The following is a 12104-nucleotide window of genomic DNA, read 5'->3' as shown; positions in this document are numbered from 1 at the left end:
AAACAACTCTCAAAGACCTAGGAATAGAAGGGACTTTCTTAAACTGATGAAGGACATCAATGTAAAACCTTCAGAAAATAGAATTCTTGAAGGTAAAATATCGAATGCTTTCCTCATGAGATTGGGAATAAGAGAAAGATATCCTCTCTTACCACTTCTATTCAATATTCTACTCACTCTACTTAAGGTCCTAATTTGTGTGATACGACAAGAACAGAAACTAAAATTATAAAAATTAGTAAGAAAATAAGAAGTTAAGATAGTGTACCTTGAAAACGCTAAGGAATCTATGAGAAAGCAACTACAACTACCTGAATTCAGTGATGTTGCAGGATAAAAAGTTAATATGTACGTATTTATATGTATATATGTGTGTGTAAATATTATATAGATATAACATCTATATAAATATATATAACATTTACACACATATATATTATCAGTGAACAATTACAAATATAATAGTATCATTTATAATACCATTTTAGAAAATCACATACTCAGAGATAAAATCAGCAAAGACCTCTACCGTGAAAACTAAATACTGCTGAGAGAAATGAAAAGACATCTAAATAAATGTAGTGATAAGCCATTCATGATTGGAATAGTCAATATTGTTAAGATGTCAGTTCTCCTTACAGTAACCTACTGATTGAACACAATTCCAATAAAAATCCTGAAAGCTAGGCATTTTTTCTAGAACTTGACAAGTTAATTTTAAACTGTATTTGGAAGGCAAAGGACCAACACTAGCCAAATTATCTCAAAAAGGAAGAACCAAGTTGGAATGTGTACCCTTTCTAATTTCTGGACTTATTATAAGTGACAGTAATCAGGACAGGATAGACAAATAGGTCAGTGGAACAGAACAGAAAGAAAATGATCCACATATATGGATCAGTAATTTTTTTTTTTTTTTTTTAATTTTTGGCTGTGTTGGGTCTTCGTTTCTGTGCGAGGGCTTTCTCTAGTTGTGGCAAGCGGGGGCCACTCTTCATCGCGGTGCGCCGGCCTCTCACTGTCGCGGCCTCTCTTGTTGCGGAGCACAGGCTCCAGACGCGCAGGCTCAGTAGTTGTGGCTCACGGGCCCAGTTGCTCCGCGGCACGTGGGATCTTCCCAGACCAGGGCTCGAACCCGTGTCCCCTGCATTGGCAGGCGGACTCTCAACCACTGCACCACCAGGGAAGCCCTGGATCAGTAATTTTTGACAAGGGCACCAAAGCCCTTTTTCATAAGCTTATTGGTCATTTCGATGAGAAAAGGAATATTTCTTTAATAAATAGTTTTAGACTGACTGGATATCTATACAGGAAACAATGAACCTTAACCCCTACCTCACACCATACTCAAACATCAATTTAAGGTGGATGCAAATTTAGGATAGGCTAAGATTTCTTATATAAAACACTGAAAAAAAACTGTAAAAAGAAATAATTTGGGCTTCATCAAAATTCAAACCTATGCTCCTCAAAAAACACCATCAAAAAAAGTTAAAAGGAAATAAATAAAAAATAAAAATGGAATGCCACAAACTGGAAATAAATTAGTGACGTGCTGAGCTTCTGGCTCACAGGAGGCTACTAAAATAGGCAAAAATAACCTACAGTGTTAGAAATCAGATCAGTGGTTGCTTCTGGGGGCCATGGGCAGCTGGAAAATAGCATAAGGGGACTTTCTGAGGTGACAGAAAAGTTGTGTCTTGTGCATTTGTCAAAACTGAATGAACATTATAAATAAGATATGAACATTTCATTGTGCTTCAATATACCAGTTACTGTAAAAAATAAAATGCTAAAACTGCTATGAGCGGGTAAGATAATATTTAACCTTTCAGTAACAAAGGACTTATTAGAAAAATTAAATCTATTTTCCATTTTCTGGCCATAAATACCATAAACAAAATTAAGGAAACCTGATATGAAGTCTTTGTCATAAGCATGGTAGGAAAAATTTGTAGTATATAGAATTCTTAAAATCAACAGAGAAATAATAAACCTAGTTTAAAAATCTGGCAGAGGACATCTATGTAAAATGAATATATAAAATATAAAGTATGTTTTTTAATTGGAATATGGATTGGTAAGGAATTTCTGGAAAGCAATTTGGCAATGTGTGGTTCTTAAAAGAGTTTATGGCATTTAATCCAATAATTCAGATTTTAGTACCCAATGTAAGTTAATAATCAAGAGTATTAAAATGATCCAAAATGTATATATAAGAATAAAGTAAACCCTATGACTCAATATAAAATGAGTGAATTATTTAGCAAATTGAGCTGAAAGTTGGTTATTTTCTTGTAGCCTAATTTATATCAGACAGAAGTTGACTTAACTTCAATATTCATCAAATAGATAATTATTAAATGAAATATGGCATAGCTATACAGTAGAATATTATGCAATCATTAAAATTATATCCCCAAGGAATACTTAATAGCACCTGAAAATTTTATACTATAGTAAAGGCAATATAAAGGGTTCAGTACTTTATATTCTGTATGATAATAAATACAATATATGTGCATATGTTTGTATATTAAGATACACATTACTTTAACAGATTATCTCTATACGGTATAATAGCAGTTGAATTTTTAATGATTTTCTGTATTTACTACAATGAACATGATTTACTTGGAAATGCAGATAAAATGCTGTCAACAGTAATTTTTTTGTAAAAAAAAGAAAAGGAAAGAAAGAAGGAAGGAAGGAGGGAGGAAAGAAAGGAAGGAAGGAAAAAAATAAATTAGTTCCTGGGGGATTAAAAGATATTACTGGGTTTTTTTTTAAGTGCTGCCATTTGATACAAGAATTGCAAGGATTCCAATTCACAGTGTCCATTGAGCAGATGGTACCTGGCAACTGCATTTATTGCTATTGCCACGTTATAATAAAATAAATTTTGACAAATTTCAGTACTCTGGTGGAAATGGAGTCACAATTTCTGAAGAGTTCCACAAATTTTGACAAGCATAAATCATGCTTTGTTTCATTGCTGGTTTAATTGCATTATACAGATCTCAGGATGTGTCTAAATGTGCAAATATCTGCTTTCTCAGTGTGGCTCCATTTCTAAGGCTGCTGAAATTGAAGGCTGACCACTGCAATATCCCAATATTATAGCCATTTGGAGACAAGAATATAAAGTTCAGAATGATCTTGAAATATCTCATTATTTTCTGAGTAGTATCTGGTTCTATTGAATTTTGTGGCACTTCATATGACCATTAAAAACAAAGCATATTGTATCAAACAATGGGGTGAACCTAGGTGCGAAATTGAGATGAACGAATACTCATTAATAAATTCCAACCCTCCCAAGCATGCATTCAGTTTTTCAAACACCAGATTCTTGTGGACTTACTCATTAGTGGTTAATATTAGACCAATAACTCTGGTCCTTTGACTAAATAACATTTAGTAGACTGTTTATTAATTTAGTATTAATATTAAAATTTCATGTTTGGAATTGGTATGTAACAATTGTTAAATATAGAGCCTAGAGTGGGACTTTCTTGCTGTCTCAGAAATGTGCTGCAGCCCCAGAGTGGTGGATAATGGGTGAAAAGCACCATGAAATTCTAAAGAGCAGGCTGGAAGATTAATTGAGGAGGATTCTCTCATAGGAGAAAAGCAGAAAGGAGGGGGTCTACCCCGCTCCAAGCACGATGAAAGGGGAAAGGCAAGAGAACCACTCATAGAATTTGGATTGTTCACCAGATGGGGAGGTTGATCTCTCACCCAGGCTGGCAGAGCTGTAGAATCATCTAGTCCTGCCCAGGCTGGTACCAGAGCAGTGTGCAAGAGAGTATGGGGGACAACCTGAGTTTGCAGGTGTAGTGGTTATTCTTCTCACCATAGTGAATCTGCGAGCAGGATACAGGATGCAGCTGCAGCTGTTCATGGTGGCTAAATAAGGAGATAAAGGTCACCAACTGGACAAGGTTCATTTCCACATTTGATGGAACAAATAAGTTTGAGTCTTTTAATGAATTAGCTGCAGTAATAAATTTAACTGAAAAGATGTCTTCCGTAACTATCAATTTTCACATGAAATTTTGAGAAAAAAATTGAATTCTCTTGCTATAAAATAATTTGTTAAATCTTTAAAATTATTTTGACCAGTAAGTTGTATGTAGAGTGAGTTTTACTTTATGGAAACACTGGTTGATAGAAACAACTAAGTGAAATTCAAAATTATACATTGTCCAATCACTTAGAGCTATTATTAATCATTACATAACCATATATATGTATATAAATATTAACTTTAAGTTATTTAATTTAATAATACCTAAATATTTTAATTAATGAACTTTAACACATATTTAAGTCTCTACTATATGGAAGACCCTGTCATTGAAATTCAGAAAATTAAGGATGCCACCAAATTGCTAAAGAACACTTTTCTTATTGTGGGGCTTCTCCTTTTGAGCCATACTTTGATTTTAGGAAGAGAAGGTAAAAGTATAGGACTTAACTGAAGTTATTATAAAGTTTAACCTCTCCCCATGGAAAACCTGATGGTTTTAATGTTTATGAATCTCTTGTTTTTCAGATATTTAGGTGTAATACTTAATTCCATGTTCCATCCTTTCTTTTGACCCAACCTTCAAACCCACAACTTCTGAAGTATCAGAGAAGTGGGATAGACAGAGGGGGATAGACTGCTCAGCAATCAGCTAACAGCTAAAACTTACAGGACTTTCTTTGAAAAAAGAATGGACTGGCATCCAATAGACATTTCCCAAATTTATTTTAATTAATCAGCTAATATACACAAGATGTATTTTATATTCATGCAGTCACAGACACTGAGTGTTTACTATGAAGTAGATTCACAAAATTATTCAATACATAAATTCCAGAAGTCTGTTTTTTTTTAATATTTCAATTTATTATCAAGGAAACTTAGCTGAGCAGGTATGTCTGTTTTTCAGCATGGTTCTCCTTTAAAACCAGTGTTCCATCTCTTCTGTTACAAGATGGAAATTACCAAGAAACTGGTTGAAGAGCTCATCATTCTTTTGTTTTCTGTTCATTTATTTCTAGTCACTGGAGGGTATTTTGCTTCATGTCAGAAACCTCATCTGTGATGCTCTGCTTCCTGCTGCAGCTGCAAGCGCCACTTACCTCCACTTGCCAGGCTCCAGCTAATATTATATTGGGTTAGTTCCTGCCCTAAACAAGATCTATGTAAAACCTCACTGGCTGAGAAGGGAAGGTTTCCTTCCTTCTCAGGGTCTCCCACATATCACCTGGGGTCTCACTATCCCTTTTGCAGGACCATTTCTCCTGAATGTAGCTACCCTTTCTCTCCAGATCTTGTCCAATTCAATTTGACCAAACCTTGTTTTGTAGCCCCCTCGAGACTGTTCTCGTGGTTGTGACCTTAACCCTGTGTCAAGGCCATTTGGGGCATGGTCTCTTCCTTTGGACCTCTTAATCCAGCCCTAGAGTAAAACTGCCCTGGTAAGTGCAACTGCAGATTCAACAACAGTAAACATCTTTGTTGGACAGAACAATTCCTCTTATAAATATTTCACCTTGTTATTGTTTTGGCCATTTAAAATAAAATTATGTTTTCTCATATATCTATCAGCCATTATACAAACCTAAGTTTTACCAAAATACAGTTTTATGGGCAATGTGTTTGGGATTTTTCACTCTAGAATTCTATAGTTTATATGTGTGAACACATTTAAAACTAATATTTTTTACATAACCTTTCAAAAATTTATTTCTTCACACATTCACCAGTCTTCACAGGACTTTATATTTTATTCATGTTTCAGGACATTATTATCATTATTTAGACAGCTAGTTTCTTTTCTAATTCTTTTGGCTACTTGGAACTCTGATGTTTAGTGCTTCTTTATAGTGTTTTTATTGTTATTGTTGACGATCTCAAAAGGAAATACTTGGAATATACATATCTTGCTGAATTGTAAACTATCTTTCATATACCCCCTTTCTTTCTATGCCTCTCTCCCTTCTTTTGTTCCAGTTGGCATAAGAACTCTTTCTTGACAAGTCAGTCATGAGTCAGTTGAGATAGGATTAATTTACTTGAGCAGAGATTAGAAAACAATTTTGAATAAAATGTGCTGATTTGCTCCACTGGAACATAGCATCACTTCTCAAAAGCATTCCTCATAGTTTCTCTGATGCTGCTACTTCCTTGGCAATATTTTTAAATGAGTTTCACAAATCGACACTTCTTAAAGTGTGGTCCCCAGAGTAGCAGCATTAACATCTCCTGGGAACAAGTAGAAATGTAAATTATCCAGCCCTGGGGTAGACCTACTGTATCAGAAACAATAATGGTGGAGGCAAGCCAGCCATCTGTATTGAAGCAAGCCCTCCAGGTAATTTTGATGCACACTGAAACCTGAAAACCAGTACTCTAGGCAGTAAAACCCAAATGCAGTTTCTTAAATAAAAAGGTGACATGATCAGAGATTGGTTTAAAAAACCTGCCTGATAGAATTATTTCACAGAGGTAAATATTTTTAAAAGTCATTTTAATGGAACCAGTTTTGACTATTTCATATTGAAATGGTCCAATGGAAAACATAACAAGTTTTAGTAAAACAATGTGTTTTATGTTGCTAAGGGCATAAAATAATTTCTTCATAGCAAATGCAGAAACCTTCCTTCCGTTAAATTGGAATTCAAAGAAGTATAATTTGCTAGATGACTTGACATGCTGCCCTTATCTTTCTGTGCCTGGTTTTCTGCTGGATTAATTAGCCTACGTTTTCATTGAATCTCAAATCCTTGGAAATTAGCCATTAGAGGAAGATAAATTTTGAATATTTAAAAATTGAAAATAAAATTGTTTAGGGTAATTCCTTTCTTAAGATAGAAGAAATAGCATCAAAAAGAAGGTAGGAGCATTCTAAACCATAACAAAAAGGGGTTACTTGAGTTGCCAGGTTAAAAAAAAAAATATGGGAAAGTAGAAGGCAGGCCAGAGGGAAGAGATGCAGGTAAGGTTCACCTGCTTTGTGCTGCCTAGAGGTGGCCCTGGAAGGGCTCCTTAGGGGAGTTATCCCATCACTTTGAATTTGTTTGTAAATGCGCCTCAAAGACTTTGGTGTCTAGAGCCCTATGTCATGTGACTCATAATAAATTCATGTATTCATTATTTTCCAGCTTTCTCCAATGGCCTTTGTGATGACTGTACTTTTTCTGTGTTTATTACTGTTAGGTTTTATCTGCTAACATTAGAACACGCAGACATTTCTGTGAAAACGTTATGGTTCTTCTGGGTCCTCTGAAATACTGTGTAGATTATGTGCAACCTTTCATGGAACATCCATTTGAAGGACACTCTATGTCAGGATCATTTTTTTGTATGCTCTGTTTTTTCAGTTACAAACAATGGGTGTGAATATCAAGGGTCAGTGCAGTCTTAAGCAACAGTAAGACTGTTTAATGATGTTTATTTATTTCAGTATTTTTTTTAAAGTGTTGTTATTTCTTGGCACTTTGGCAGTGAGTCTTCCGATGCTCTCTTCAGACTCCGGGATTGATGGAAAGGAAAGCATTTAGAGGACTGTTTCACTTTCCGCTTTTATAATGACAATATTTTCCCTATGCACAACAGATGCCACTGACACATGGTTAGTTCCAAATGTAGAAGCTGAACTTCATCAAAAGTGTCTTGAGAAAAGAAAAGAATATTGCTGTTCAGGCATTAACTATAGCCCTGAGTCACTCTGTTGGGTCCAAGTTTCATTTATATTTTCGTATTAGATCATGCCCTTTTGATTTACTTGTAATCCTATTGGAGAGGGAACTGTGCTGGGAAAGTGAGGGATGTATTTAATGCTGCATGTAGATACTTGCACACAAGAATTTTAAGATTTATGGAATATGTATGTGTCTATGTAGATATAGATACAGCCTTTTATTGCACATAATTAATGGGACAATGTTCTTCATTTTTCAGCTATAGAATTTATCTCATTTTGCCTTTTCTTTGGGAAATAATTGTGAAATCTATATATATATTACTTTCATGGGTCAACAACCTAAGTAGAATATTGAATCATTAGATTATTTTTGGTCCCAGAATATCTAGACACTTGAACATAAATATTGTCCATATGGTTACTAAGTTTCAAGCTGTCGTGCTTAAGTTAAATATAACTGATTTTGCATCAGAAAATCCTTGCTTTACAAAATACCTGCCACTGAAAAGATTCTTTCTATTATACAGACAATTCCAGCTCAGTGCCAGCAAACATACAGTGTTTAAGATTGTAGCATCATGATGGATGATAGCACATTTCTAAACATCTCAATCCTTTACAAACTGCAGCTGCACCATTATGCCTCTCAAAGTAATTCATGCAACAGCACTGCCTTTAAAGCACTATTCACAATTAAATTCAAACTCACAAAGATGTATCTGCCAGTAATTCTTAAACTTTTTGTTATCACGACTCATTATTTTTTTGTAATTCCTCAATTCTTGCAGCCCATATTCATCGTGGGATATATTTATTTCATTCATACAATTAACTAATATTTATTGATCATTTACTATAAACCAAGAATATGGTGCTAGGAACTAAGGATACTTTATAGGACACTTTTTAGGTCATACCAAGTTCTTTACTTCCTGGGACTTACCAACTAACCTTATTTTTCAAAATAAAGTGCAGCTAATGCATTTAAATGAGGATCACGGGCTGCAGGATTTTGTGGTAACCTTTGAGATACACGAAAAGTTGTAAAGCAAGGTTTGGAATCATTGCCTAATAATCAGATTTTCAATTTCAAAATATCCAGGAATGAAAGCAGTTATGTGCTTTTATTTTGCATACCAAAACAATGTCTGAAGTTCTGCCGAAGGCAGTAATGAATATCTGCAATTATCATAAGCTGAATTTGACCATGAATACTCTGTGCTTTGAGAGTCAGAGTGGGCATTAAATACTTCATGCCTCATAGGTAAAATTGAGTAAGTTTTTGTGTAAGTTAAAGAAGACATTCCTCGCAGAAATTATTTCTATGACATCCACTTAAGATTATGTGAAGAAGCGGACAGTTACGCCATTTGGGCAGACTCCAATTAGTTTTTTGCCCTTATGTTCCCACTGTACAATTTAAGCATTTAATCCCCACCATAGAGAATGCATGCAACAAAAAGTTGAAGAATGAGTGAATGGATTAATGATTAAGAATACTTTAACTCCTTTTCCCATACAAGAAAAAGGTAGTGTTTCGCAGTATATATCGATGTCACCAAGGGACACGGTAACACTTTCTGAAGGCTGTAGGTAGGTATACAAATTCATACAGTGCTGCCATAAAAAGTCACATCTCTTTTGGCTTCATTTTCTCCATTCCTTGTTTCTTTGCAGAGCGATTCAATGTGTATCTTATGCCTACACCAAATCTGGACATTTATGGCGAATGCACAATGCAGATCACTCATGAGAATATCTATCTCTGGGATATCCACAATGCCAAGGTCAAGCTGGTGATGTGGCCTCTCAGCTCACTGAGGAGATACGGGCGGGACTCAACATGGTTCACGTTTGAGTCAGGAAGGTAAGCTTTGAGCACAGAAGCCACAGGCTGGAGGTCGCGGCCCTCCTGGAGCACAGGTTCTGTCCCGCAGTGCCCAGGCTGGCTGTTTCATTTCCATGAAGGGTAGAGATCACCAAATATATATCAATAATTTCTTCACATTCTTACTGATAATCTGAATAAAATTGTGTTAATTCTATGGCAGGTTAAGTACCCCATTCAAAATAATTCCCGTCTCTTACTCTGGCATCAAACCAGTTTCATAATTATCTTTATCATACAAGATCTTTGTGAAATTATTACAATATTATATTTGGGGTGCATCCTCCTATATTTTTGGTGCAATAGGATCTCCATAAAATTCAACATGTCCTTGCCAGCATTATAATTGTGGGGTTTTTTTTAAGGGAAATATTTTGAAAGGAGTTTTATATAAAATTGCTTAAATACTACCTTTTAGGTTTGAGATAAGTTAATGAAATATTCATTTACCCAGACGTTTATGTTAATAACATTAATTAAGTGTTATTAATTCAGAATGACAAAAAAAAAGTTGGCAAATCCATAGTTTATGAAATGTGTAATTCAGATTTTAAACGTAGTATGTCAAGACAAATACATTGGTTTCTTGATCACAGCATATGGTTGGAATCCATAAATGTCTAAAATGAATGCTTGCTTCACAATCATTATTCACATGTATGGGTTTAGACGTGAGCTTCAACCAACTGAATCAACGTCATTATGCTCTGACCCCTTTGTGATATTGTTGTCGCACATCCAAGACAAGACTTAGGTTTAGGGATTCTATATAAGAGATGTTTAATGTATTCACACTTGGGGACATGATTTATCACATTCTAGAAATGAATCTGTGGCCTTATAAGGTAATTACAGTGAAGTCACTATGTGACTAGATAGATAAATTATAATAGTTATACAACAGAATATTACCTACCCATGACACACAAATGTTTTGGATGAATCTCAAAAACATTGTTGTAAGCATTATGTGTAATTCCATTGGTAGGAAGTTCTACAACAGACGAAACTAATTTACAGTGACAGAAAGCAAATGAATGGTTGCCTAGGGTTGGGGATAGGGAGAGAATGGACTCCAGGAAACACAAAGGAACTTTGGGGGCGGTGAAAATGCCCTGAATCCTGACTTTTGTCAAGAGCCATGGAACTGTTTATAAATATTGGTGTGCATTGTTATATGCAAATTATCCCGCAGTGTTTTTAATGTGAAAAGAAAAAGTGGGGAAAGAAAGTTGGAGGGGATTTACTATTCTTATTTTATATACTTTCCCACTGTTTGAGGTTTGACAATGAGCATTTGTTACTTTTACAACAAAACACTTCCTCTGGAAGGAATGGGGCCAAGGAAGGGGAGAGAGCCCCAAGCATTTTCTGGAGAGGGGGTCTTGAAGCTGTGAGATACAGCCAGGCCTTTATTCCTAGGTAGGCACAGTAAAGTCAGAAGTATGTTTTCATAACCTGAGCAGGCTTTGCACTTTTTACATTTTTCTTGTAAGTCTCCATTTTTTAATACTTTATATTGTCTGATTAAAAAGTTAACCCAAGCTTTTGAGGGAGTAGTTGGAAAGAAAAGCTTAAAATCACTCATAATTTCTCCATCTTGAGAAAATGGCTTTTAATATTTTGGTTTACTTCTTTCCAATATATTTTAAAATCAGCATATTTTCACTTAACATTACATTGAGAAGTAATCTCTGAGTCCTTTAAAATCAAGATTTTTGTGGTCATATGGTATCTGAACATATGGCTGTACTATCATTAATTTAGTATTAGGGTGTTTCCAGAATGAACTATTATAAATAAAGCCACACTGACCGACCATCTGCGAAAAGATGTGCAAATATCTGATCATTTTCTTAGCAGAGCCTTTTTCAAGAAGAATTACTGGGTCAAAAGCTGTGAACATTTTCAGGGTTCTTCACAATATAGCAAATTGCTTTCAAGGGAAGTAATATCAATTCACACGCCCTCTAAGGGTTCAAAGAGAGTGCTCTTCTTGACCCCATAACCACAGCATTAAAATGATGATTTAAGATGTTTCTCTTTTGATAGAGGACTTGGATATCTTGTTATTTTTTTTCTTTTCTCCTTTGTTTCTTTATGTTTGGAGGTGTGTTCTTGTGTTCATTTCTGTGTTTTTCCTTCTTTGAATTTTGGGTGTCCTTTTCCCTTTAATAATTGGGCTGTTGACCATTATTCTGTGTGTCTAGTTTGTAAATGCCAGAAGATCTCACTCTTATTAAAGGTAGCCAAGGACAGAAGGTTTTGTCCATGTGTGACCCAGAGAAATGAAAGCAGGACGCTGTGTTCCCTAGGTCAGGACTGGGAGAAGCGGGGAGGGGAATGGTGTGGGTGATGACCAGTGACAATTTAAAGGAAAAATTGACAGGTAAGGCCCGGCCTGTCATCCTAGTGAACCTTGAGAATGACATTTTCTGCATTTTATTTTACTGGCTCTTTGCACAAGGCACATCATTTAGAAGCAGTTTCTAACCATTTATTTATACTACTGCCTG

General features: G+C 35.3%; 1 protein-coding gene across 2 annotated transcripts in view; it reads left to right on the top strand.

The window, feature by feature from the left end:
• Positions 1–12104, top strand: part of DOK6 (docking protein 6) — a 404328-nt gene that overhangs the window by 258177 nt on the left and 134047 nt on the right. For both annotated transcript variants that reach the window (XM_061169746.1, XM_061169747.1), the window contains exon 5: positions 9378–9567. In XM_061169746.1, coding sequence (XP_061025729.1) covers positions 9378–9567 — 190 coding nt within the window. The remainder of the gene's footprint in view (positions 1–9377; positions 9568–12104) is intronic.

Source organism: Eubalaena glacialis, chromosome 15 (genome assembly GCF_028564815.1).
Source record: "Eubalaena glacialis isolate mEubGla1 chromosome 15, mEubGla1.1.hap2.+ XY, whole genome shotgun sequence".
NCBI classification, from domain to species: Eukaryota; Metazoa; Chordata; class Mammalia; order Artiodactyla; family Balaenidae; genus Eubalaena; species Eubalaena glacialis.
The sequence above is the reverse complement of the archived record's forward strand: the minus strand, read 5'-3'. Positions and strand labels throughout refer to the sequence as shown.